The sequence below is a fragment of the Phaenicophaeus curvirostris genome, chromosome 1, assembly GCF_032191515.1.
Source record: "Phaenicophaeus curvirostris isolate KB17595 chromosome 1, BPBGC_Pcur_1.0, whole genome shotgun sequence".
Lineage (NCBI taxonomy): Eukaryota > Metazoa > Chordata > Aves > Cuculiformes > Cuculidae > Phaenicophaeus > Phaenicophaeus curvirostris.
In genome coordinates this window covers 7,166,994-7,192,133 of record NC_091392.1, presented here as the reverse complement: position 1 = coordinate 7,192,133, position 25,140 = coordinate 7,166,994, and the positions used below count along the sequence as shown (strand labels likewise).

At 43.2% G+C, this 25,140-nt stretch overlaps 1 protein-coding gene across 5 annotated transcripts in view; it reads left to right on the top strand.

The window, feature by feature from the left end:
• Positions 1-1,702: 1,702 nt before the first annotated feature.
• BEND7 (BEN domain containing 7) overlaps positions 1,703-25,140 on the top strand; it is a 49,745-nt gene continuing 26,307 nt past the window's right edge. For 2 of the 5 annotated variants that reach the window (XM_069868942.1, XM_069868706.1), the window contains exons 1-4: positions 1,707-2,084; positions 6,463-6,546; positions 17,918-18,217; positions 24,079-24,201. In XM_069868942.1, the coding sequence (XP_069725043.1) occupies positions 2,024-2,084; positions 6,463-6,546; positions 17,918-18,217; positions 24,079-24,201 (568 nt within the window). In that variant the 5' untranslated portion in view covers positions 1,707-2,023. Of the gene's footprint in view, positions 2,085-6,462; positions 6,547-17,917; positions 18,218-24,078; positions 24,202-25,140 lie in introns of all 5 variants that reach the window. The other 3 variants (XM_069868786.1, XM_069868857.1, XM_069869029.1) reach the window with 3 other exon arrangements.

Here is a 25,140-nt window from a genome sequence, read left to right as displayed (position 1 = left end):
ACCAGGACCCACTTCACTGCAACCTCCTTTCAGGGAGGTATAGATAGTGACAAGGTCTCCCCTCACCCTCCTTTTCTCCAGACTAAAGAACCCCAGTTCCCTCAGCCACTCCTCGTAAGACTTGTTCTCCATCCCCTTCACCAGCTTCATTGCCCTTCTATGGAAATGCTCCAGCAGCTAAATGTGTTTCTTGTAGTAAGCCCCAAAACAGGAATAGAGGTGTGGCATCACCAACGCCAAGTACAAGGGGACGATCACTTCCCTGCTCCCGCTGGTCACACCATGTCTGACACTAGCCAGGATGCCGCTGGCCTTCTTGGCCACCTGAGCACACTGCTGGCTCATATTCAGCCCCTGTCAACCAACACCCTCAAGTCCTTCTCTGCCAGGGACCTTTCCAGACACTCTTCCCCAAACTCATATAGCACTGCACAGGGTTGTTGTGTCCCAAGTGCAGGACTTGGCACTTGGCCTTGCTGAACCCCACACCAGTGGTCTCAGCCCATCGATCCAGCCTGTTCAGATCCCTCTGTAGATTCTCCCTGCCCTCAAGCAGATCAACACTTTGACGAGGTGCTCAGGGACACGGTTTAGCAGCAGATGGGGAAGGTTGGACTTGATGATCCATGAGGTCTTTCCCAGCCTGGCTTTTCTCTGTCAGATCCAAGAGGTCTTTTCCAACTTGGTAATTCTATTTTCCCACTAGATCAGGCTGCCCAAGGCCTCATCCAACCTGGCCTTGAACACCTCCAGGGATGGGGCAGACACAACTTGCCTGGGCAACCTGTGCCAGTGTCTCACCACTCTTATAGTGAAGAAATTCTTCCTTATAGGAAGCCTAAATCTGCCCCTCTCCAGTTTATACCCATTCCCCCTTGTCCTGTCATAGAATCATAGAATAGTTTGTGTTGGAAGGGACCTTAAAGATCATCTAGTTCCAACCCACCTGCCATGGGCAGGGACATCCCACAAATCACCACCAGCCTTTATGAATAGTCCCTCTCCAGCTTTCTTGTCGAAAATATCCTTGGGCAGGCTGATCTAGTGGGATGTCCCCGCCTATAACAGGGGGGTTGGAACAAGATCATGTTTAAGGTCCCTTCCAACCCAAATAATTCCATGATTCCATGATTAGTGGCTGAGGGAGCCGGGGTTGTTTAGCCTTGAGAACAGAAGGCTGAAAGGAGACCTCATTGCTCTCTATAACTACCTGAAGGGAGGTTGTAGAGAGGAGGGAGCTGGCCTCTTCTCCCAAGTGACAGGTGACAGGACAAGAGGGAATGGCCTCAAGATGCGCCAGGGGAGATTCAGATTGGACATTAGGAAAAATTTCTTCACAGAAAGGCTCATCGGGCTCTGACACAGGCTGCCCAGGGAGGCGGTTGAGTCCCCATCCCTGGAGGTGTTTAAAAGACGTGTAGACGAGGTGCTGAGGGACACGGTTTAGCGGCAGATGGGGATGGTTGGAGTCGGTGATCCACGAGGTCTTTCCCAGCCTGGCTTTTCTCCGTCAGCAGCCAGGACGCCCCTGTCCCCCCTGTCCCCCCGCAGGTGCCGGATCGCCCGGAGGGGAGCGGGGGGGGCACAAAATGGCGCTGCCCTCGCAGCCCCCGCGGCGGGGCCCGGCGGCGCCGCCGTCCTCCTCCTCCTCCTCCTCTTTTTTTTTTTTTTTTTCTTTTCCCCGCCGCGTTGTGGCGTGGTTTGTCGGCCTCAGGGTGGCGGAACCGGCCGCTTTCCTCCCCAGCAGGTGGCACCGGGGTCCGGCGGGCGAAGCCATTGCGGGCCGCCCTGCGCCGCCGGGGCCGCAGCGGGGCTGAGGGGGGGGGTGGAGGCGGCATCGCCCCCCGCCGCGCTCCCCCTGGCTTTCCCCGCAAAGTTTTTAGGCGAGAGGGACGGGGAAGAGCCGAGCTAACTTCTCCCCGGATCCCTTTCATCCGCCCCGTCTCCCAACCCCCGCGTGTTTTGCTGATTAAAGAGACGGACCTTGGTCCGGGCGGCCGCCCCGCGCCTCCCTCCCCGCACCATGGAGTTCGCCCAGAGGAAGAGAAGCAGGAAATCCCAAAGCTTTAAACTGATCAAGGAAGGTAAGGCGGACGGGAGGCTTTGTTCTGCCACGGGGGCTTCCCCGGAGCGGGGCACCGGGGGGGAGACGCGGGGCGTTACGAAACGGCGCTGCCCGCTCCCCCCGCCCGGCGGCTGCCAACTCCGCTCCCAACTCCCCGCCACCCTGCCCTCCTCTCACCCTTCCTCCCCGCTTGTTTATTGCCTTCAAGACCCCTCTTCCTCCCTCTGACCCTTCCTCCCCACTTATTTATTTCTTTAACACCCCCCCTTCTCTCCTCTGATCCTTCCTTCCCACTTATTTATTTCCTTAAAGACCCCCCCTTCCTCGCTCTCACCCTTCGTCCCCACTTATTTCTTTTACACCCCTCTTCCTCCCCACTTATTTCTTTTACACCCCTCTTCCTCCCCACTTATTTCTTTAACACCCCCCTTCCTCCCCACTTATTTATTTCCTGAACACCCCTCTATCCCACCTTTCTCCCACCAGCCTTTCCTCCCTGAGACCCTTCCTCCCCACTTACTTATCTCCTTGAACACCTCCCTTCCTCCCCGCTCATTTATTTCTTCAATACCCCTCTATCCCTCTCCTTCTCCCCCCAACCTTTCCTCCCTGAGACCCTTCCTCCCCTCGACCTCTTCCTCCCCACTTATTTATTTCCTTGAACATCCCTCTTCCTCCCTGTAACCCTTCCTCCCCATTTATTTATTTCCTTGAACACCCATCTTCCTCCCTGCGACCCTTCCTCTCCACTTACTTGTTTCCTTGAACACCCCCCTACCCTCCTTTACTTCCCCCAACCCTTCCTCCCCCTAACCTTTCCTCCCTACAACCATCTCTCCCTGTTTATTTATTTCCTTGACCCCGACTACCCCCCCTTGCTCCTTTTTTAAATCATTCTTTTTGCCTGTGTTACGTGTTGTTTCAAAACCAGAAACCACCCTAGGAAGGTGGACGTGTTTATTTATTTTTTCTAGGCAGATCTTGCACAAAATAAAGTTGGATCGTGGTTTTGTGGTGAATCCCTGCTTTGAGGGGGTGGGAAGGGAGAGAAAAGGTAAAAATCAGGAAGGGAGCAAAAAAATGATGACACTTGTAGTAGCAATGGACCTTCTTAGTATGCAACTCCTGTGGATTTATTGTGTTTTGGGTGGGTTTTTTCCTCCCCTTGGCGCCTACCTCCAAAGAAAAGCCGGATAGAGGTTGCTTTATTAAAAATCCACACAGCTAATTAATTGTACGTGGGCAGGGAAGAGCCGCTGGCGGGTAACTTGTTCGCTCGGGGTGTGTTTGTTTCTGGAAAAGAGGGTGTTTTAAAAGAAATCATGTGGAGGGAGTATTTGGATTCATGTTGGGGAAGAAGCACAGCTCTCTGTTTCAGTCTTCTTGTTGTTTTTCTTTAATAATGAAAAAAAGGATACGGACACTGGTAGGCATTTTAACAGGTGGAATTGCCAGCCCTCAGGATTTATTTTGGTTGGGGATTTATCCTTTCCCTGGCTCTGATGGATTTTTTCCTTTTTTATTTCTGAGTATTGGATGGGAATATCTCCATGAAACACTGTGTGTGTCCTGCATGCCAAGTTCAAGGCAGGTGACTGCTTGGGTGTAATGTCACGCTTGGGAAAGAGGGAACACACATATGCAAGTGTCAAGACTCACTGTCTGAAGAGCGATGCCTTTGCAGGCACCTAGTAAAATTACGTTCAATGAGAAGCAATTTAAATATGGAAATAAACTCACTTAGTAGGAATCGTAATTGATGACTGCTGTATCATTGTAGGGGGGTCTGGAGCATTGCACGTGCTCCCTATTAAAAAGTAGAGGGGCAGTGACCCGTCAGACTTGCCTGAAGTGCACTGGAGGTCTGCGTGCATTAGCAAACCTGTCGAGGGTTTAATTTCTTCGGAGAACAGGTTTGTTTTGTGGGGTGCTGATATTGAACATTCTCCCAGCTCAGAGGCAGAGTTAGCACAGGACTGGGCTGGAGCCTGGGGAGGGGCTGGAAGAGAAATGTGGAAAAGGCTGAAATTGAATACGTGGTTTTATTTCTGTCCTAATGGAGATGTAAAAAGAATTGGTGCGCTATCAGAAATAGGTGACTAATTTGCCAGGTCTCAGTTGCCACTCGTTAGACATTTAGATGTGGCTCAGTATATAAGACAATCTATTTAACCTTGTTTCAATAGATAAATTCGGTTATAATGGTACATTATTAGTAATTCTTATTTTATCTGGGGTATCTTTTTGGACCTGGCAAGTCAAATAGAAATCTACAGCAAAAAGACATCCTAGAGAGAAAATTATGTCTTTTCACTTGGAGAATGGAGGAGATAGAAATCACATTTTGCATGTGATTCTGCCCTTGCATACTCTTTTTTTTTCTATCACAGTTGATTAGAAAGATAATTATGTATAAATAGTTGTCTCTTATAATTGGCCTTTGCCTCTTGCAGGAGTCATTCTGTAATGTCACAGTTTAGTGTTTGCTGTTGTGAAATTGCTATGGATTTCACAGTGCCTGACATTTGAGACAGAAGGAGGAAACCAAAAAGAAAAGGGTGTGCTTCGTCGATTTGTTGGTAACACACCATCTGTTAATGATGTGTGCCCACACAGTGCTTGTTTTGTCCCAAAAAGAAACTTCAGAGCGCCTTATCAAGATGATCAATAATGACCACATTGAGAGGAAATCCATTCCTACATTAAAATGCAACTGCCTCTAGGGTGAAATGTAGTGACTGTAAGGCAGCAGCTGTAGATCAGGAGAATATTGTGACCAGCTGGATGTACAGAGGGAAACACTAGAGAAGAAACCACGTGTAATCTATATATCTAAGGACCGTGAGTCTGTTAGTCATTTAATTCCTAGTTGCCACATACTCGCTCCTAGCAGGTCTTGGACACCCTTGAGGGTGAAACTATAGAGTGTGGTGGGTTGATCTTGGCTGCCCAGCGGGTGCCCACCAAGCCGCTCCATCGGTCCCCCTCCTTGACAGGACAGCTAATGACCATGGAAGGCAGTCAGCATAAATCTCTTCGTTTTAGCTGTATAAAAGGAGCTTTTACTTCCTCAATGTCATATCTCCAACTTCACCTTTAACCGTTTTACTTGTTGGGCATGTTTGCATGGCACCTCATCAGTGACCTCTCCAACTCCCTGTTGTGTTTTTTTTTTCTCTCATTCTCTCTGCAGGCCCTTTTCTTTTGCATCACTGTGTTAGGCTCAATTCTAGTTTGCTTATTGGGCTGTTCCTCTTCTTGTGCCCTTGAGACAGTCCTGCTGTACAAATAAACAGCACGTAACAAAAAAGTTTGGCTTCCAGGAGACCTTTTCAATCCTATAGCTGTTTGTTGGAGGTGCAGCTGTGCTGCTCATGGGAGGAGGAGCTGGTTTTGCTGACCTCTGTTTCTGTTTTGCCTGAAGTGAATCCCCCAAAATGTTCTTCTGTGAGTTAATCTTGACTTCACTTTTTGTGAGGTGGCTAAACATAAAAAAAACAGTTTACTGAGGGAGTTTCTGAGATTGTTGGGAACTGGGAGGGCATTAAAGGAGTTAGGTAGGGAGGCAGCTGTTTGGAGACACTGAATATATTGTTCAGTCTTGAGCGATTTGCCGAAGGACAAAGTGTGTGCCAGTAGCAGTGTCAGAAATAGCGTCCAGGAGAGCTGCCTTTAGACAGGGTTTTTTTCCTTGGACTTGCTGTTATGTTTGTACACACAGGTGAACAAAGTTCTGGTTCTACTGAACACCTGCTTGGGATTACAGCAAAGACCTTCACAGCGAAATGTTCTTTTAGGTGAAATAGAAATTCAACAATCAGGGTTGTTTTGCTTGGTTTTTTTTTAATCCTGTAACATCTCTGAATATGAGATGTTAATGTTTAGGGACATCACAAATGTTAGTGTCAGTGGGTGAATATCCTAAGGAGTCCCTGGTCTCCCTTTCTTTAGAATGCCAAGGCCAGTGACACCAGCACAAGTCAGTATAGCTGAATGATGTATGTTGCCGATTTTATGATTGAGGTGAAGTTTGAAAGTTTCCCTTGGTCTCTGGGAGGGTACTGTTTTCATTATAAATCTGCTTTCCATCTGTAAAGCAAGAACCCAGATAATTGGCATCTGGTGGGATAATTTGCTGTGAAAATGAACACAGTAATTTAGGGCAGGCGTAGCTATTCCCTAAAATCTGTGAATTATTTGAGCTGAGTCTCTCCAGTGTGAGCAAAGTTTTTTAGGAGGTGCTGATACAGAGCACATTTTCTGTGGTTAATTTGACGTACATGAAATAAACTGCAGATCTATTGATAAATTATGTAGTAAAACCGTAGCAATGTGTTCGGCGTTCATTTTTTCCAGATCACTTGAGTTCTAATTTTTTTTATCGTTTTTCATTCCAGATTACCATCATGAGATGTATAAGATCTCTGACTACAGCAATGATGTTAATGGGGAGACCAAAGAAACACAACCAGTTTTTTTAGGTATGTGCTTGTGTTGATTAATTTCTGAGCAACATAGCGTGGCCATTTGCAATTAGGGAGGGAAAAAAGCTCTGTGCAAGCACAGGAAGCGCCTGCCATTGTTTAATATGACGTTCTTTTCAAGACCCTTTTATTCTACGAATTGCCAATATATCCTTTATTAACACTGCTAGAAGTTGTAATTTCAGACATAAATGTTTATTAGTGTCTACACACAGTGCTAATTATCACTCACTCAGAGAGCCAGATGCTGACTCTGCAGTTTTGCAGCTCTACGCTCACCCCATTTACATTGCATATTCCCTGGCATGCTTCACTGGCAATAGTTTGTGTAATTGGGGTATTACATCTTTGACATCTGGATAACAGAAATTCAATTTCCAGGAAGCTGCTATTTGTTTGGTTTTGCTTCTGCCTTGGGTGGGATAGAGGATTAATGTGCTGTCTTAATGTAATGTCCTTTCACCTCTATAGCCTGCCTGCTAATCCTGCCATGGCAAAATTAAATTAAATCAACAGTTAAAAATGTGTAAAGAAAACAGAGAAGTAATATAGAATCTGTGTGATGTATACGACAGTGTGGTAGGACTGGTTATCAGTGAACCTCTGTCATTCCTGTCTGTGTGCTTTTTGTCCTGTATAACTCCTCACCTGCAGAGTACTTCTTACTTTCCCGCTTCTACCCCACTCCTGTCACACCTAGGACCTCACCTGGGTACTACACCTTCTGGCAAAAATGTGGTGGGCAAAATTCAGAGGAGTAAGGGCCAGATTTTTGAGCCATGATGGTGACTCTTGTTAGATAAAGCAAGCTCTTGGACACCTTGCTCAGGCATTGGAGAAAGCAGATGCCTTTGCAGTGAGATATTTGGAGGTGTCTGCCTCTGTGCAGGAGCCTAGACAGTTTTGCAGGGTGATTTAAGGTTTCTGTAGTCTGTGTTGCACACTAGAGCCAGACAGAAGCATTTGTCCCGAGTGTGTGAATTGGCACCTGAAGTCAATCCGCACGCAAAATGCCTTTGTCTCCTTGATTCATAGTGCCATGTCCTCTTCTAGAGGTCAGCAGCAAATGGGAGAGAAAAGGAGGATGTGTTGGGTAGTGTGGAATCTTCTGATGGTTGGAATATTCACACGGAGTGAGAGCTGCATTGAATTCCCTTCTCAGCCTCACTTTTGAGTAAAGGTTTCTTCCCTAAATCGATTTCCAGGGAGAAGAGAAGGTAGTTTGTGTTTGGATTTTGTGTTCTGTAAGCACTTTTGGTGAAGTCTGATAAACTTCTTGGAGTGAGTTCCACTAGAGGTTTACTTGGAATGTTTTCTCTTCCACCCCTAAATCCTGATAAAGGTTTGGCAGGAGTTAGGCATCTAGTTGCTTAAGCCAGGATGCTTCTAAGAATGTGCAGGAGTGTGTGCTTTGACATCTGTGCTGTGAGACAGACAATCAGTTCTGATTTTGGTTTGGCTGTGTTGGGTAGGGTTTGTTTGGGTTTTTGGGTTTTTTTTTCAAAGTGTGCCCAGTTTTTCATTGTGCCTGAATGCGCTCTGACATTTAAGTGCCTAAAGTTCACCGATTTTATAAGCCAGTCAGAATTTAACCTTTAAGAATGTGAGTCGTATCAAGGATCTTCCTTATCAGGAGGTGAAACACAGAGTTACAGTATTGGGAGCCCACCTTCAGTTGCAACAGAAAGAAAAAGGTGCTGTTTCCTGTTGGTGTCCTGAGTGTCCCACTTTCAGATTTCCTCAAAGCATGTTGGTTTTGATGAGACTGTGTGATGTATGACTGTGCAAGATTTGTAGACTAGGCTTTTTTTGTTTTCTTGGGGTTTAGGTTCAATTCAGTAAGTTCCTCAGAGCTCACATAACCTTCGCTGCTTCATTTCCAATAGGCTACTTTGGTGTCCACTTCTATCCAGATTCCTAGTGACAAAGGCACTGATCTGAGATGTAGGGAAAGCAGTATCAGGGACTGAACTCAACTGAAAGAACTGGAAATTTAAGCTCCCACCTTTTGGCAGGGATCTGGTGTGTGGCATTCCGTCTTTCCTTTAAGAAAATCTTACATTGCATGGAGTTATTTTTCATTGTGTTTCAGGCAAGGGTGGTGGAATAACAGCACTTTTCTCAGTTTGGTGTCCTGTCCACTAATAAGGAGCTTCATGGTATAATCTCTACGTCACATGATTATTTTACGCCATAATTCATCCCCAGAGCATGTTCATTTCAACTTGTTGGTTTAGAGTCATGTGTATTTCTACAGTTTAGGTGTTCTCCAGTTTAGGTGTTATGTGATCAAGGGATCAGCTGTTGAAACCTCAATGTGATGCAGCCATTAGTATGTGAATGGATGCTAAGTTACATGACTGAAACTATTACCTTTAGAAAAGGTGAAATGTTAGTGCCAGTATACCAGTTAACAATAAGGAGATCTTATCCAGTAGGGATTTGCTTTCTAGTACCTGAAGGGGGCCTACAGGAAAGCTGGGGAGGGGCTTTTTACAAGGGCCTGTAGTGATAGGATTAGGGGGAATGGCTTTAAACTGGAAGGGGGAAGATTTAGATTAGACATTCAGAAGAAATTCTTCACAGCAAGGGTGATGAGGCACTGGAACAGATTGTCCAGGGAAGTTGTGGATGCCCCATCCCTGGAAGTGTTCAAGGTCAAGTTGGATGGGGCCTTAAGCAGTATTCGAGGAGCGGTCTCACCAGTGCCGAGTACAGAGGGAGAATAACCTCCCTGGACCTGCTGGTCACACCATTTCTGATACAAGCCAAGATGCCATTGGCCTTCTTGGCCACCTGGGCACACTGCTGGCTCATGTTCAGTCACTGTCAACCAACACCCCCAGGTCCCTCTCCTCCAGGCAGCTTTCCAGCCAGACTTCTCCTAGTCTGTAGCACTGCACAGGGTTGTTGTGCCCCAAGTGCAGGACCCAGCATTTGGCCTTGTTAAACCTCATGCCGTTGGACTCTGCCCAGCGGTCCAGCCTGTTCAGATCCCTTTGCAGACCCTCCCTACCCTCCAGGAGATCGACACTTCCACCCAGCTTCGTGTCGTCCGCAAACTTGCTAAGGGTGCACTCAATGCCTTCATCCAGGTCATTGATAAAGACATTGAACAGGGCTGGACCCAGCCCTGAGCCCTGGGGAACCCCACTTGTCACTGGCCTCCAGCTGGATTTCACACCATTTCCCACCACTCTCTGGGCCCGGCCAGCCAACCAGTTTTCCACCCAGGAGAGTGTGCGCCTGTCCAGGCCAGAGGCTGACAGTTTCCGAAGCAGAATGCTGTGAGGAACTGTGTCAAAGGCTTTACTGAAGTCCAGGAAGATACATCCACAGCCTTTCCCTCATCCAGCAGCCAAGCCACTTTGTCATAGAGGTGTTTAAGGCACGGGTGGACAAGGTGCTATGGGGCATGGTTTAGTGTTTGATAGGAATGGTTGGACTCGATGATCTGGTGGGTCTCTTCCAACCTGGTAATTCTATGATTCTATGGTCTGTGGGAGGTGTCCCTGCCCATGGCAGGGAGGGTAGGACTGGATCATGTTTAAGGTCCCTTCACACTGAAACCATTCTATGATTCTATACAAACGAGTGAAGCTTCGTCTGGCGTAGGATGTGCATAAGTTTTAGTTGCATGGTTGAGAATGATGAACTCAAACTGAAGAGAAGCACTGTCAAGAAGAGGGGAGCTTCTGGGGTAAATGAGTAAATTTAAAGAATCCATTTTGCTTAATGTGCAGATAAATTAAGGATCAAGTGTCCATAATAGACCTGTTGAATCATAGCATCATAGAATAATAATGGCTGGAAGGGACTTTAAAGATCATCTGGTTCCAACCCCCTGGTATGGGCAGGGACACCTCCCACTAGCTCAGGCTGCCCAAGGCCCCATGCAGCCTGGCCTTGAACACCTCCAGGGATGGGGCAGCCACAACTTCCCTGGGCAACCTGTTCCCATGTCTCACCACTCTCACAGTGAAGAAATTCTTCCTAATGTCTAGTCTAAATCTGGCCCTCTCCAGCTTATATCTGTTCCCCCTTGTCCTATCACCACAGGCTTTTATGAATAGTCGCTCTCCAGCTTTCTTGTAGGCTCCTTTCAGGTACTGAAGTTCACTATAAGGTCTCCTCAGAGCCTTCTCCAGGCTGAACAAGCTGAACTCTCTCAGCCTGTCCTCAAAGGGAAGTTGCTCCAGCCCTTGGATCATCTTTGTAGCCCTCCTCTGGACCCGTTCCAACAGCTCCATATCCTTCTTCCGTTGAGGATTCCAGAACTGGACACAGTACTCCAGATGAGATCTCACAAGAGAGGAATAGAGGGGCAGAATCACCACTTCCCTTGACCTGCTGGCCACGCTTCTTTTGATGCAGCCCAGGATACAGCTGACCTGGGCTGTGAGAACCTAGATGGTCTTTGCACCAGCACAGGTGGGCAAAACATGGCTTTGTGTAAATGTGGGCTGCAAGTTAGAGGAAGCGTTAGCATGTTCAGGGGACCGTGGTACTGGTTGTAGCCTGTGATGGTATAAATCCCAGGTGCTTTTTAATGGATCTTGGTGAGCTTAGTAAGGATGTTTATGTGATGCAGTGCCTGAGCTTGCAGAATCTGAAGGGGAAATATCTTTACTGAATTTTGCAGATGAGGGCTGGCACCTCTTTTGTTTTGGAGGAAAAGACTTGGTTGTCTGATCCCAGGAGGGACTGCTTGACCTGGAACGGAGGAAGCAGCCTGAAGTGGAGTTTTAAAACCTTGAATATGGACAAGATTTAACACAGATGTAACTTCAGCCTTTACCTGTCTGCAGCATAAACCTCCTGTCGCAGGGTTGCTAGCCCAGACTTGGAAATATAAGCCCATGAGGGGACTATACAGTCATGTTTTGCGAACAGCACTGGTTAAACCTAGCTTGTCTACAAAAAAAAAAAAAATCTTTTGCATACACCACATTGTTTTTTTTCAGTCTTAGTATTTTATTATCATCACAAAAAAAGTGCAAATATAATATACCCCCAGACTGAGTTTTTTTACAATGCTTTCAACTTGAAATTCAGGCTCTATGTTTGAAAGGTTAATGTAGAAAACTAATTATATTATCCTGGTAACCAAATGTGTGATGAGACATTTGTCTGTGTAATTAACAGTGAAGAACTTTTATAGTTTCATAAAATCGAATGCTACGCACAGTGTGCTTGGAGCATTTGTTTCGGAGAGATGTCCAAAACAGAGATGTTTATGACTGATATAAAGTGGAACTGAAATGTTCTGTAATGCAGGTGTCTGTGCATTTTACAGCATTTCGCATGGTAGAAATAGAAGGCAGCAGATTAATAACTTCACTGTGTCACAGTAAAAGTAAATAATGTGTTCTTGGCGCAGAGGAGCGATGCATAAGTTACTCACTAATTTCAAGAATTTATTCTGTCCCAGAAATAATATCCTTTGCAATTTATTCACAGAGAAAAAGTTGACTTAACACAAGTCTCTGAAGTTACTTATTACTTTTAGTAGAATTACATCCCATCTGATTGTTACAATGATAGCTTTTGTAATTAAAACTGCATGAAAGTTTATTTTGTATATTTGTGTTCTGAAATGGTCTGACTTAGTAAAGCATTTCCTTTTGGGGTTGAAGCAGGTTCTTGACTTGGGATATTGCCAAGAATTGGGGGAAGTTGTTGCATATGTATTATTTTTTAAATATGTGACTGGCTAATATATACATTTATTGAACAGCTGCTGCTTGTTCTTTCTTGAGTGGTCTACCTGTTGCAGTGTGGCTTCAAAGTCTCTAATTTCTGCTTCTGTATCTGCTCCTATTGGGTGTTTAGAAACTGTTTCAGCAAGCTCTTCAAAAGAGTTATTTTGTGGCGGTGGTGGCCAGGCCAGAGAAATAACCCCTCAAGCCCTGAGTGGTCCCAAGGTCTGATCTTGGTTTTGATTCTGCAAATTGTGTTGCTTCCAGTAGGGATTGTGATGCTTACTAACTTCCTGTGTCTTGGCACAGGAGTGGCAATCAACCCGTTGATGTACTTCTATGGTTGGTTTGGGAGTAGAGGGTCTAATTTAAGAGTAATCCAGTTTTCCTACAGCTATAATCTTAGTGCTGTGTGGTGACATGGAAGTAGGTAAGTGCTTTTAAAAGATATTTGAAGGCGCTATTAAAATGCCTCAACTAGGACAGCTGAAACGTCCCTATACATTAGCTTAGGATAGTCGAAGTCTCCAGCTCATATCTCATGTTGCTTGTGTGACCCTCTGACATCGTTTGCGACCGCTGTTCTCCCTCCTGACTTGAGGTTTGGATGTTTTAAATTTGCAAAGAGTGTTGTTGCTTGTGTTACTTGTTCAGTATAGGTTCTTCTATACCAACAAAGACAGGGGATCACTTCTTTGAGAAATGTGTTCTTACCCCATCAATTTCACTACACAGATGCCCAATTCAAATTATCCATGGAGCAGTCACAACGGCTTTCCATGTGATTTAGGAAACCTTTGATCCAGTAAAGAATCAGGCACATGCCTCCTTCTTTCCCCATGCTGACCTTCACAGTTTTCTATTTCAGGACTTGATGATCTTAGAGGTCTTTTCCAACCTTAATGATTCTATGATTTTAGCACCACTTGTGGTACAAGATAACAGTGGCAAAAATGTCTTGAGTTTTGAAAGTTACAGTTTGATGTGGGTAGAGCTTTTGCTGAGAAGGGACACTAAGCTTCCTTCTAGGATAACTGTTCTTAAGAAAATTCCTGAGTCCCATCTAACACTCACTAAGGTGTTTTGGTGCATTCAGCTTGGCTGTGCACCAGAGGCATGTGCCCTGCACGCACATGCTTCCCGATTCCTTGAGCTGCTCTGCATTAGCTCTTCAAACACAGCAGCCGAGTTTTGCTGGCCCTGTTCCAGAAAGGGCAGCATTCAAGTGGTGTCTAATAAACTGGCGTTTAATATGTTCGATAATGCAACCCGTTGCAATTATTTATTATTTTTTTATTGAGCTTTCAAACCGTATGCATTGACTTCCACTTTCTCTCACCTCTGAAGCCTTGTTTCATTACAGACCAGGATAATGCTGTTAGCTCTCGTGTGCTTGGCTTACTGTCTGTTGCTGCCATTCCTACCCTCCCAACAGCTTCTGGACTCATCCACTGCTTTCAGCCTAGTTTGACACAGTAATGGAAATCTTTGAGACACAAAGTTCCTTCAGTAGGCAGCCTGATGGAGGGAAAAGCCCTGTTTGGATAGCCAAGAAAGGAATAGTTTCTGTAGGAGTTTCATCTGCCAAAACACAACACAGCATAAAATTAGAAACTAATTCATTGAAAAACAAACTATTAAAGAAATTGACTCCTCATGAGTATTTCCCGAAACATATGAGAATCATAAATGTTAAATATGAAAAAATTAATTGCAAAATATTGGGCCAAGAGAACGTTATGGTTATTTGTTTGTTTAAGTTGAAGGAAGAAAACATCAAGTATGGACAATTGTCCAGACTTTATTCACTCATTTATACACTTGAAAATACACACATTAATTACAGATGTGGTTACCGCTTCCCTAATACTGGAATGTAATTAATGTTTTGACATGTGGATATGGTTACAGATCATTTTCTCATTCTTTTAGCCTCGTGATTGTGTTTGACAAATTATTCAGAAAAGAATAACATCTTGTTTGTAGGCAGTGGGCTATATTTATATTAAGTTTAATAAGCATAACCATGAAAAGATAGTCAGGCTTATGAGGCCAAGAAATGGAATTAATGAAATATCAATAATATTTTGTTAACTGGAGCTTTTTACAGGTCTGTTTCTTCAAACAGACAGACACTTAGCGCATGGATGCTACTTCATCCTAGGACAGTTCTGGCTTACATTTTTGCATTTGTAATTTTTAAGATTTTCACCACTTTCAAAGCAGGATTTTTTTTATGCTGTGCACACTTCCCCTAAGGAACAAGATTGAAGTGAATTTTGGGGAAATTAGTTTTTGTGACTATTAATGTAGTATTTGTTAAAAGGCTTTGGTCTGTCTTTTTTTTTTTTAATAGGACTACTGTCATGTCATGTGGAAAGAATTCATGCATATAAGGGGCCATCATAGAAACAACTATAGTAGTAATTTTAAAAAATTGTTGATACATTTTTGTTATGACTATTTTCATGTATAAGTTCCTAACTAGGGCTGTAATTTGGGAGCCTCATCTGTTTTGAGTAGTATTTTGTAAGTATTTTAGTATTTTGCAAGTAAATTCCTTAGTTTCAGATAAAACCAAAGTAATTACATGGAGAACTCAAATGGCAAAACCAGTAGCCTGCCAGTCAGAGGTATCCCTGTCCTCTCAGGAGAGGTGGGAACCCCTGGTATAAGTACAGGGGTACAGGGAGAGGCTGAAGTATGAATTACTTCTCTCCAGCCCCAACATCTATCTCAAAAAGCTTCCACTAATAGGTAATGCAGATTTTTATGTAATAAACTTTTTTTCAGCGCTTGATTATCCCATTCAGCATTTCAAAAGGAAGGCTGGCTTTTCTGTAGGATGTAGTAGCTTGAGCTGTTTAATTTTCTCTGTGCCCCATCTTCTTTTCTTTTCCCATTTCTAAATCACGTGGCTATCTGTACAAATCATCAGCTGTGCAACAGCTGATAACAAAATGCTATCACTGGGCTGTAAAGCTAAGAGCCAAAGGAGATAACCAGGGAGCAAGAAGTTAAATCCGTTACCAGCCTTGCACCTGCAGATTCAGGCGGTGTTAACATCAGCTATGCTGCACTCCTATTGGCAAAGGTGCTGCTGTCACTGGCCATTTCCAAGTTAAAAGCTGTAACAAGTCATACGTAGGAGAAAGGGGATGTAAACTTGCACTGAAAGTTAAGTCAAGCTTATAGCCGGTATGTTTTAATGCCCTTCGTTACAAAACAGAAGACATATTTAAAAAAAAAAAACCAAAACCAAAAAAAACCAACAAGAACAAAACAACAAACAAAACTCAAAACCCAACAACACAAAAACATCACCAACAAAAAACCCAAACAGAAAGATCCCTAAAACCAAAACAAAAAATAAACAGCAAATGGGTACATAAAGGGAAAATCTCCGTGTTCTAAGTAGGGGCCTAAGTAAACACAGAGACATGCTTGTGTAGGATGCAAGTTCATGTAGGGGCTTTTCTATTTGGAGATAAATATGTCACTGTAAAAGGAGGCTTCTATATTAAGGAACACAGACCAGAATCAAGGCTGAATAAGCTCAATTAACATTAATATATTATGTAATTGGATAAGGGAAATTTAATCTTTCCAACAATGTGTCATCTGACAAGCACCCACCAGGAGGAGTTGGGTGGGAAGCTTTTTTTCATTTTTCAGATGCATTTTGCTGTTGAATACACATCCAAATTGCCAACATGAAGTTCTGAGGCCCTGGTGTACTGCTAAATGTACTAAGGGATTAACTTCATGCTTTGATGTTGTGGGAGCGTTTGGACCTCAAGTATGAGCAGACAGAGCCACGTGCAGGAGAAAGGCAGTGTATGGGTCTGAGTATCTTTATAATTGGGATCTGGTGGTACTCTGCAGCCTCTCAAGGTTGGGAACTGCAAACAGTCAATCCCAGGTTAGGCTGGGGCCAAAAAGTTTTATTTTAAAGGAATCAGTGCTGTGATTTGCTGATTAAATGAAACTCACACACAAACATCTGCAGGCAAAGCAATAAAGTAAATATAATGCAGAACTTTTTTGCAAAGGGGTTTTCTCACTGCTTTAGCTGGAGTGGAAACTGTGCTGGAGTATCGCTGTACGAGGTTGGCAAATATTTTTCTAAGTTTGGACTAGGAGCTTTCTTGCAAACCGCCCACTCTCCTCACTGGATTGGGGTGGGCTGGAGCCAGCTGGCACCGGCACAGGCAACCGGTGCACCAGGTCAAGTGGGAGATTCTCTGATTCAGCAGAGGCTGGAATGAATTGGACAGTTTGTCTCCCCTTCTGCTTATTTGCCTCCTGGAGTAAAACCCTCCTCTTTTGGGTACTGTGCATCCCTGGGTACACCAGGCTTGTGGTGTGTCCCAACCACATTGAGCGTGGTCTTTGTTGGGAAGGAGGTTGTTCCTTTTTTAGATGTCTGGTTTAGCCAGCTACCTCAGTGTGCGCCTAAGTTTAGGCAACGGAAAAGTGCTGTTGAGTTTATAAAACTGCTCATGTGCCTGGCATCAGCACACTCTCAGATACCTTGTTGAACCAAAGATGATGCAAGTTGCGTCCCATTTTTTTTTTGTGGGTTGATTTTTTTCTGAAGGTTCCTTTGCGCTTTCATTTTTCCAAAAATAAGTTTATTTTTGGAAGCGAGAATATAAATTGAATAGAGGGTACCAAATATTACTGCTTAAAGTATACTATATAGGAAGGTTGATTCCTCAGTTTCTTGATCTTTGTTATTCCATTTGCTTGGGATGTTTGATTTATTATTTTTTATTATTATTATCAGTAAAAAAAATAGAAGTTTCTTATTTTGAACAGGGCTGTGAACACTTCCTTATTACTAGTGAAATGTAATGCGTGCTTTAACGAGCAGAATAGCTACTATCTGCCCAAAATGCATATATTCATTGTGCAATCAGCAGTTTCACACATAAAATTAATACTTAAATGGTGCCAGGAGTATTAAAGTATGTAATTGTTATTATTTAAATGCCTTGAATTTATTTGGAACAGTCACATTTTTCTTGTATATACTTTCATTTTATTTTCATAATCTACTTTTTTAAGACATCCAGCAGTTAGGCTGTATACGGTTGTACATGTTATTAGCTGCTTTTTAATTTATTCCTGTATAATCCAGTATTATTAAATTCTGTGGACTAAGGAACTGGTCCCGTTCATTAAAATCAATAGATGAAGTATTGCTGTGTGCATGTGGTGTGGTGCTTTTGTATTTTTCCTTTGTGTGATTCACCCTTCAGCATACAGCAAAGTGATATAAAAAGGATCTGATCCTTTAGACTTTACTTGGGAAAACATCCACTGATGTCAATGTCTGAATAGGATCAGTCTCTTAAAAGGATAGGTTATTTGAAAGTGCTCTAGCTATTATTATTTCCTTCTGGAGAAAAATAATCTTACTCATCAAAGCTTTAGAAACAGCATCAAGAAAGCCAAGTTCAGCAGGTCTTTCAACCATGAGATGTCAACCATCGCTGTGCTAAAGTGTAGCCTGTTACATACCAACAACTGCTCAACCATCTCTTGTCTTTATTTAGTTTGTTTATTTTTGCACTCCAACTCTTATTGGCATCTAAAATCACTAATCTCTACCCATTACCATTTTTGCTAATTTACAGTGATAACTGTGGCTCTGTTTTCATTAGGAGATGAAAGCCGGGAAATTAAAAAACAAATTACAGGGATGAGAAGATTACTGAATGACAGCACTGGAAGAATCTATCAACGAGTTGGCAAAGAAGGAGAAAAATTGAAGGAGGAGCCCCAAGATTTAGACTTAGCCTGGGCCCAGCGCCTGAATCCTGCTGCAGAGTCGCAGGCGAGCCTTCGTCCTTCACAGAGTGGTGCATGGAATGAATTATCACCCCAAGCTAGCCAGTTTTCAGGGCAATGTGGAACTCGATCCAAAACGTTCCAAAATCAAACACGAACCATGGCATCCAATGGTATGATCTGCATTAGATACTAAGAAAAGTACTTTTTTTTTTTTTTCCCTTCTTCTTGTACTGTGCTGAATTTCTGCCTTTGTTGTGATGATTTATTGTACTGCTGCACTGAAATCAGTTATAGTTCGGAGTCTACAAAATGAGCACATAGTTATCACTTTGAAAAGGTGCAAAAGTGGGCACAGTGCATTCTGCTACCATCTGTCTTAGCTTTTAAAATGGTTTCCCGGTGATAGGACAGAATTACTCAATGCTGTTACTGGCTTAATTTCTATACAGTACTTATTAAAACAGCTTTTGCCATTGTTATTAAATTCGTAGCTAATTAAATGTCAACCTCTACCACTCCTCTTTGCAATGAGTAATGTAGCCCTCATGTGACACCACTTGCGGAGCAGGATTCTGCTGACTTTCACAAGGGAATGGCATCAGCCTTATGACAGGCTGCTGAACTTCAAGTACAAAATCTCATCACAACCTTTTGTTCCCATGGGACCATTGGGATAAAGAGATGATGGAGTCTACCTACGACCAGCGTGTCCATATTGTGCTGGCAAAGAATTGTGCACTAAAGTAGATGGCAGCATACTCTTAAAATGCTTTTCTCTTGTTGTTTTAAGTTCCAGAGAGTGGAGGTTTTATTGCCAGATTCCTGAGGGTCGTCTTTAACAGTCTAAATGCAATTCAGAAAGTTTTTCTTCTGATGTTCAACCCTAAACTTAGTGAGATTTTTATTTTAAAGGGGTACCTCAGTCCCAGTTCTAAATTCTGGAAAATAAAAAATGGTGAGTTTTTATCTGAAAACAATATTGATCTCAAATTTCCAGTTGATTCTGAAGGTATTCATGTTTCCCAACAGGGGCATCTGCTGTGTGTCCTTCTGTAAAGGCACACAAATTCTCACTGCTTGTTAAAAAACCCTCAACTGTTATAATTCTCAATACTGTCCTGTGCTGTCAACACACTAAAAACCACCAGATTGACTCTCTCTCTGTAGAGACAATGATGCACACAGATATACCGGGTGACCTGGATGTTGCAGTTAAGTTGTGTTGGTTTTGTTTATTTTATAATGCGAAAAGGTAGTTGCTGGGGTTTTTTAGATACAGATTGAGGGGAGAGGGGAAAACACTTGATAGGAGTTAGCATCCAAGTCTAAAGCTATGTTCTCAAAATTCCACTGTAATGACCTTCTGAACGTGGAAAGACCTGAAATTCGTCACACACCTCTTTCTTTACCTTGGGAGTCCCTGGGCACTGGCAGGAACAGTTCTCTGCATGCACAGAAGTGCCCAAGCCTGCACAGTTTAGGTGCCTTGTTCTCAGATCCAAAAAGTAGGTGGAGCAGCACCTCTATCCCTCAGGGGCCTGATTCAGCATTTGAGCTAAAACGTGTTGACAGGATTTGGCCCTATACGCAAGAAAACGTCAGTGTGCTAATTTTTCACACGAGGAGGAAGGGTTCAGCTGATTTATGATGTCCTACAGGTTAGAATGGCTTGTGAGACAGTAGAAGGGTTGGGTTGAACAACCTCTAGGCTGGTCAGGAGGAATGTCCAAGCTGCCAGCTCTTGGGGAAGTGCACTAGAAGGCACCTTCCACCCCTCCCTCTGTAGCTGTTCTGCTGCAGAAAGGAATGCAATCTTCTGGGTTATTACATAAATATGGGTGTAGGCCCTCTTCTCTGGCCACCTTTGAAAAGGCAACACATGGAGCTCTCTGAAAGCAAGATTTTGGGTGTCTGCCTCCAATGGGGTGTTGTGATCCAGCTGGATGTTTTTGCTGCTTTGGCTTTGAATCCCAGTCCCTAGGAAAGGAAAACTTGTGATGCATTATTGGGCTGCGAGCAAGCTCTGAATTTGTTCCTTACCCACCACACAGTTCTTCTTGGGGGGCCATTCTCCGATGTCCAGTTCCCCCAATCCCTTGCCTGAGTATCTACCTCAGTAATTTAGATGTATTCAGAGGATGGCAAAGTCCTTAAAAGCTGGGTGTAGAAATGCAATCAAATATCAAAGGATGTCCTTGGGACTTACCGTGGTGTTTAAACTCATATGAGCAAAACTGCTCAGGTAGGACATGAGCTTCATACCTGGGGCATAGGTCATCACTGGGGAGATGTCCAGTCATTTATAGTGTGAGTGCAGAAACTGTTTCTGTCAGTGGGATAGAACATAGAGGGAGCCAAGATATATGTTGTAGGCTGTGTGAATTACTCAAATTGGAATGTAACAGGGATCCAAGTCCATCTAAGTAGCGTAGTTATCTATAGTTATCTATAAAGGTAAAGGTGGCTCAAGGAAAGGCTAGGATAGATGTTTAATAGGTGCTGCTATAAAAAACAGTTGTGAAAAAGGTATCGGCAAAAACAGGCAGAGAAAAGGAACAATGGAGGGAGCCTCGACATTGCTGCCACAGAGGGAAGAATAGGAACCTACTTGAAAAGCAAGGTGATTTGTTCCAAACTGGATTTATGGTGGTGGTTCCACAAGTCAGAATGTTAGGTAAATGTCTGTGACCCACTGTGTTTAGTGGAAGCATCTTGGGGCTACAAACAGTGGGTAGCACGTCTGCCCTGTTAGAAACAACAAACTCATAAAGTCTATCTAAAACATTTTAATTTGGTTTAGTTTGGGTTTCAGTAGCAAATCCAGCAGTGATGTGGCAGCTGAATTGCTTTTCAGGTACGTCAAGTGGACATCTTCAGTGGACTGCACTTGCATGCTTTTCAAATGGAAGCTTGTGGTTTAGACCAGGTGAATTCACTCTCAGTGGATCGAGGTGCAAGAACCACTGTCCTGGGCTACTTTCTGCTCACAGGGGGAAAGGAACTAATGTATTAGCATCATCTCCTCTCAATCATAGCAGCCAGTATCAAATTTGCCTGCTGGCTAGCTTCCAAAAGAGAGGGAGATGGCTCTTTAAAGACTCTTTCATAAAAATAAAAAGTCTCTTCTCCTTTTAAAATTAAAAATTGATTTATAACAAGTTGAAAAGGGTTGCTTTTGTCCTCTAAAAATGATAAAGATAGTGCTTGGAACAATGACTGAGAACACTCTACAAGATGCTTCTTACAGTGCACAGTAACTGATCAGAGGAGGGAGGATAGAAAGAAAATAAAAAACCCTCATGAATATGTATGAAGTCAGCAGAACCCTGCTTTGATTTGAAATATTGGTGGTCTCTTTTCCCATTTCCAGTACCTATGGTGGATTTACATGGGTAATTTCTATCAGTGCTAATGGGGATTATAATGTAAATCCCCCGTGCCTCAATAGGAAAATAGACACTTTGATTTTCCATCAGGAGCCTGCGTGCTTTCGTTAGGAACGTGTTATATTGCAAGAGGAAAGATGTACAGGTATTTACTGATAGAGTTTGTCTGAGTTTTCACGTGTAATTCACCACAATGTTGACACCAGCTCCGTCTCCTGCCATAGTCCTTTGGGCATTGTTTCCAGAGGTCCACCGGTACGTTGGATTCTGGTCAAGAAAGAAGATGAGCCTTTTCCCAAGGAGCTTATTAGTTTAAAACAACTGAGAAAGCACTGGAGGAAGGATATTCTTATTATGTATTTGTCTTTTATTAGTAAAACTCTCCTAATTTCCTGGGACTCCATTTCTGGGCTACCTGCTTCTCTTACTGACAGGTATGGAGTTGTGCTGAAGCTATTAAATTATAAGTAGCCTCGAATCCCATCTACTTAAAAGTCTGCCTTTAACAAATAGTTAAAGGGTATTGGTGGAGCCAAGTTGAGGGATTCTGAGTAATCTGCTGCAAAGCTAAAGATAACATTATTTTTTCCCCTCTGTACCTGTAACAATGGGCCGAACACTTTGTGGACCATTGAAAAGATAAAATCCCATCCATGCCCCAAGGAACTTTCAGTCTGAATAGACAGTGTACAAAGGAAGGGTGAGATCAAACTAGGCAGAGACCTGCTGAGTCAGTAACCTATTCTTTGTTTTAATTTGAGACTCTCAGCCTGTTTTCCAGATCACATTTTACTTTTAAACAATTGTTGCAGTTACAGCTGAAGAAACCAGTGAATCTATCACATTTGTATTTGCTAGATTTGCAGAGATTCTTAAATTAGTCAGTGTATCTTAATGCAGTAGTTACAGTTTCTGTTCATGGATGATGTTTTAAAATACTGAAATTTGTAGTATCTGCAGTAGTGTGAACAGTCTCAGTATATCAGGAAAGGAGGAGAGGAGCACCCAGAAGACGTCAGCAATCTGTGATGCATCAGTTTAGCTTCACAAGTAACTCACTTTTGGTAGGACCACAAGTTTATGCAAGTGTGATAGATGCTGCTTCAGAGCTGAAGGACCAAGTGGAAGGAGGTAGAGGACAAGTAAGGAGGTGAGTTTTGAGGATGTAGGGACACAGTGGAAGAACTGAGAAAGGGTGGGAGCAATTTAGTGGTGGCCAGTTTTTCAGCCATTTCAAATAAGGATTGAAGTCAAGGGATCTATGTGGGTCTGACATATGGGGAGCTCTGATGAAAGAATGCAAACCAAACCTAAAAAGGTGTTGATAAACTGACTTGGCCTCAGAAGAAAGCAAAAGTAATAATGAAATATGGGAGAATTTATGAGCGAAGATTAAATGAGTCGCTTATGCTCACTTCGGCTGGGTAATGATTAAAGGGCACCTGATAACTGTCAGGCTGTGGAAAAAAAAACGGGAAATACACCCTCTGAAGTCCACCACATTGACATGAAGCACGATGTTTTTTCTTAGATCCATTTGTACCTGTCTTCATAAGATGATCATCCCTGCTTTTGCATGCTTTGATGAGCAGTAAAATAGCCATCAATTTAGGTGACTGTAAGCACATTTTGAAATGAAAGGGGGTGCATCCTGTCTGGCTTCAGCTGCTAGACATCTTTTTGAATTTAGAAACTTTTATTTGCAGCATTACAGCTAGGGATATGGTTGTTTTAAACTGAAACACAGGGTCTCACTGGCCAGGTAAAGCCTGAGATCTCTCAGCTGTTTGTTACAACCTGTACTGATTCAAAACCTCCAGTGCAAAACTTCAGTAAAGCAGGGCAGTGACAGAAGCACTGCAGAGGGCTAGAACCTAGTGTTAATTCAGTTAAATGCTAGTAAGAATTACTGGAAAAGAATAATCTGTTCAACTATGATATTAATTTTCAAAGGGAAGCTGTGGAAATCCCATCTTATAGGTCGCAGTGCTGGAAAATGTGCCATAGAAAACAGTCCCACTCTAGCAAACAGAAGAGCAGATGTGAAGCCTTTCCTTGATGGTGGTTCTTTTCCATCTTGGTTTTTTTATCCCCTCTGAATAAGGGATTTTATTTTCATTCTCAGTTCTTAAAAAGGGAAAGAATCACATGTAACATTCAAGCAGTTCAAAAATTTGTCCGCCCTCATTTAATGTGCAGTGTAAACCTTTATTTTGCAGACTGTCTTCATTCTTTGTAAGACTGTTCCAGGAGATGGGCTTTTTTTTAGTATGTGTGATAAAGTGAGTATGTTTATAATGAGGTTTGGTGCTATTGTTATTCGAGATGAACTAGCCTGACAATAGAGAGCCCTGCTGTGAAGAGTGCATTGTATTCACGCTCTGAGCAGGCTTCTCTAGCCCATATAACATTGCATCCCCTACTGTATATAATTGCACAAACTAGAAATTGGATAAAAGCCAGCAGCCCCTTCCTCTTAAAAGAGACCATGTTGAAAATTGTTTGCTTTCTTGCTTTGGATCTAATTTCAAGATCGCGTATACTGGTGATAGTTTCAAATGCCTGCTGTTAATTGTTGTTTGGGTGTTACTATGTGGTGTTATTTTGTGGGTTACATCATCTCTCCCCTATTTTGTTCCTCTCAGGAGAAATCCCAGTGGTGAATTCATCGGTTGGACCAAACTGCTGTACGTGTAATTGCCAGTCAACCCTGCAGGCTATTCTCCAAGAGCTCAAGACTATGCGAAAATTGATGCAGAGTCAAGCAGGTACAATGACCAGTCCCATACATACATATCCATGACAAACATATAGTTTAAGATGGCCCTGCTCATTACAAGGGTGTTGGACTGATGATCTTTGGAGGTCTATTCCAACCCAAACTGTTCTATGATCTTCTCATTAGGAGGAATGGTCTAGTAAGACAGAAATCAATGTGGAGACTCAGGAGAACCTGGACTATTTTATGCTGTCTTGACACATTGTTCAAAGTCAAATTTTCACAGAATTCTTTGAAATGTAATTTTTACTTCTCAGATCCTTACCTGTAACATGGGATATTATCTTGTAGGAATCTTTTAAGGCTAAATTAAAAAAAAAATCTAATGTGATTTTATGTTTGGTAGCTGAGTGGGTGGGTCAGTATGCCATAAGCACCCCCAGATTGTTTTCACGGTGTGTTCATTCAGAGGTGCAAAACGCTAATTCACTTGTTACCTGCTTACCAGTTCACAAGTCTTAGGGGTAAAAAAATATTGGAAGTCCACTCAAAGTTATTGTATAACACTTCACTCAAATATCTTTCAAGTCACAGCTATGTGGTAGCCTCAACTGAGCTAGCTGCTGCAGGTTGTGGCCTCCACCCTTTGTCAGGCTGGTTTACCAGTTCTTTCCACTGGCTGAACCAGCAATAATCCGTTCAGTGGGAAAAACTATCAGGACTGTAGGACTGTTATTCTGCTAGATTAGGAGCTGAAACAGAGCCAGAAGGACACTAGGGCCAGAAAGATTAATGAGACCGTGGCAGCTGGGAGTTTGGTAGGTGATGGTAGGCTGCCGTGAAGCTGCAGCCTCTATGCTTCATAAAAGATAGTGTTAATACTAATGAGGAGTTGGGAGACATTGGAGATCTTGTCAGTTGAGGTGCCCATCCATCGTGAGTGATAGGGAGTGGAGCAATGGAGGGTTTTTTTCTTAGACACTTCCAT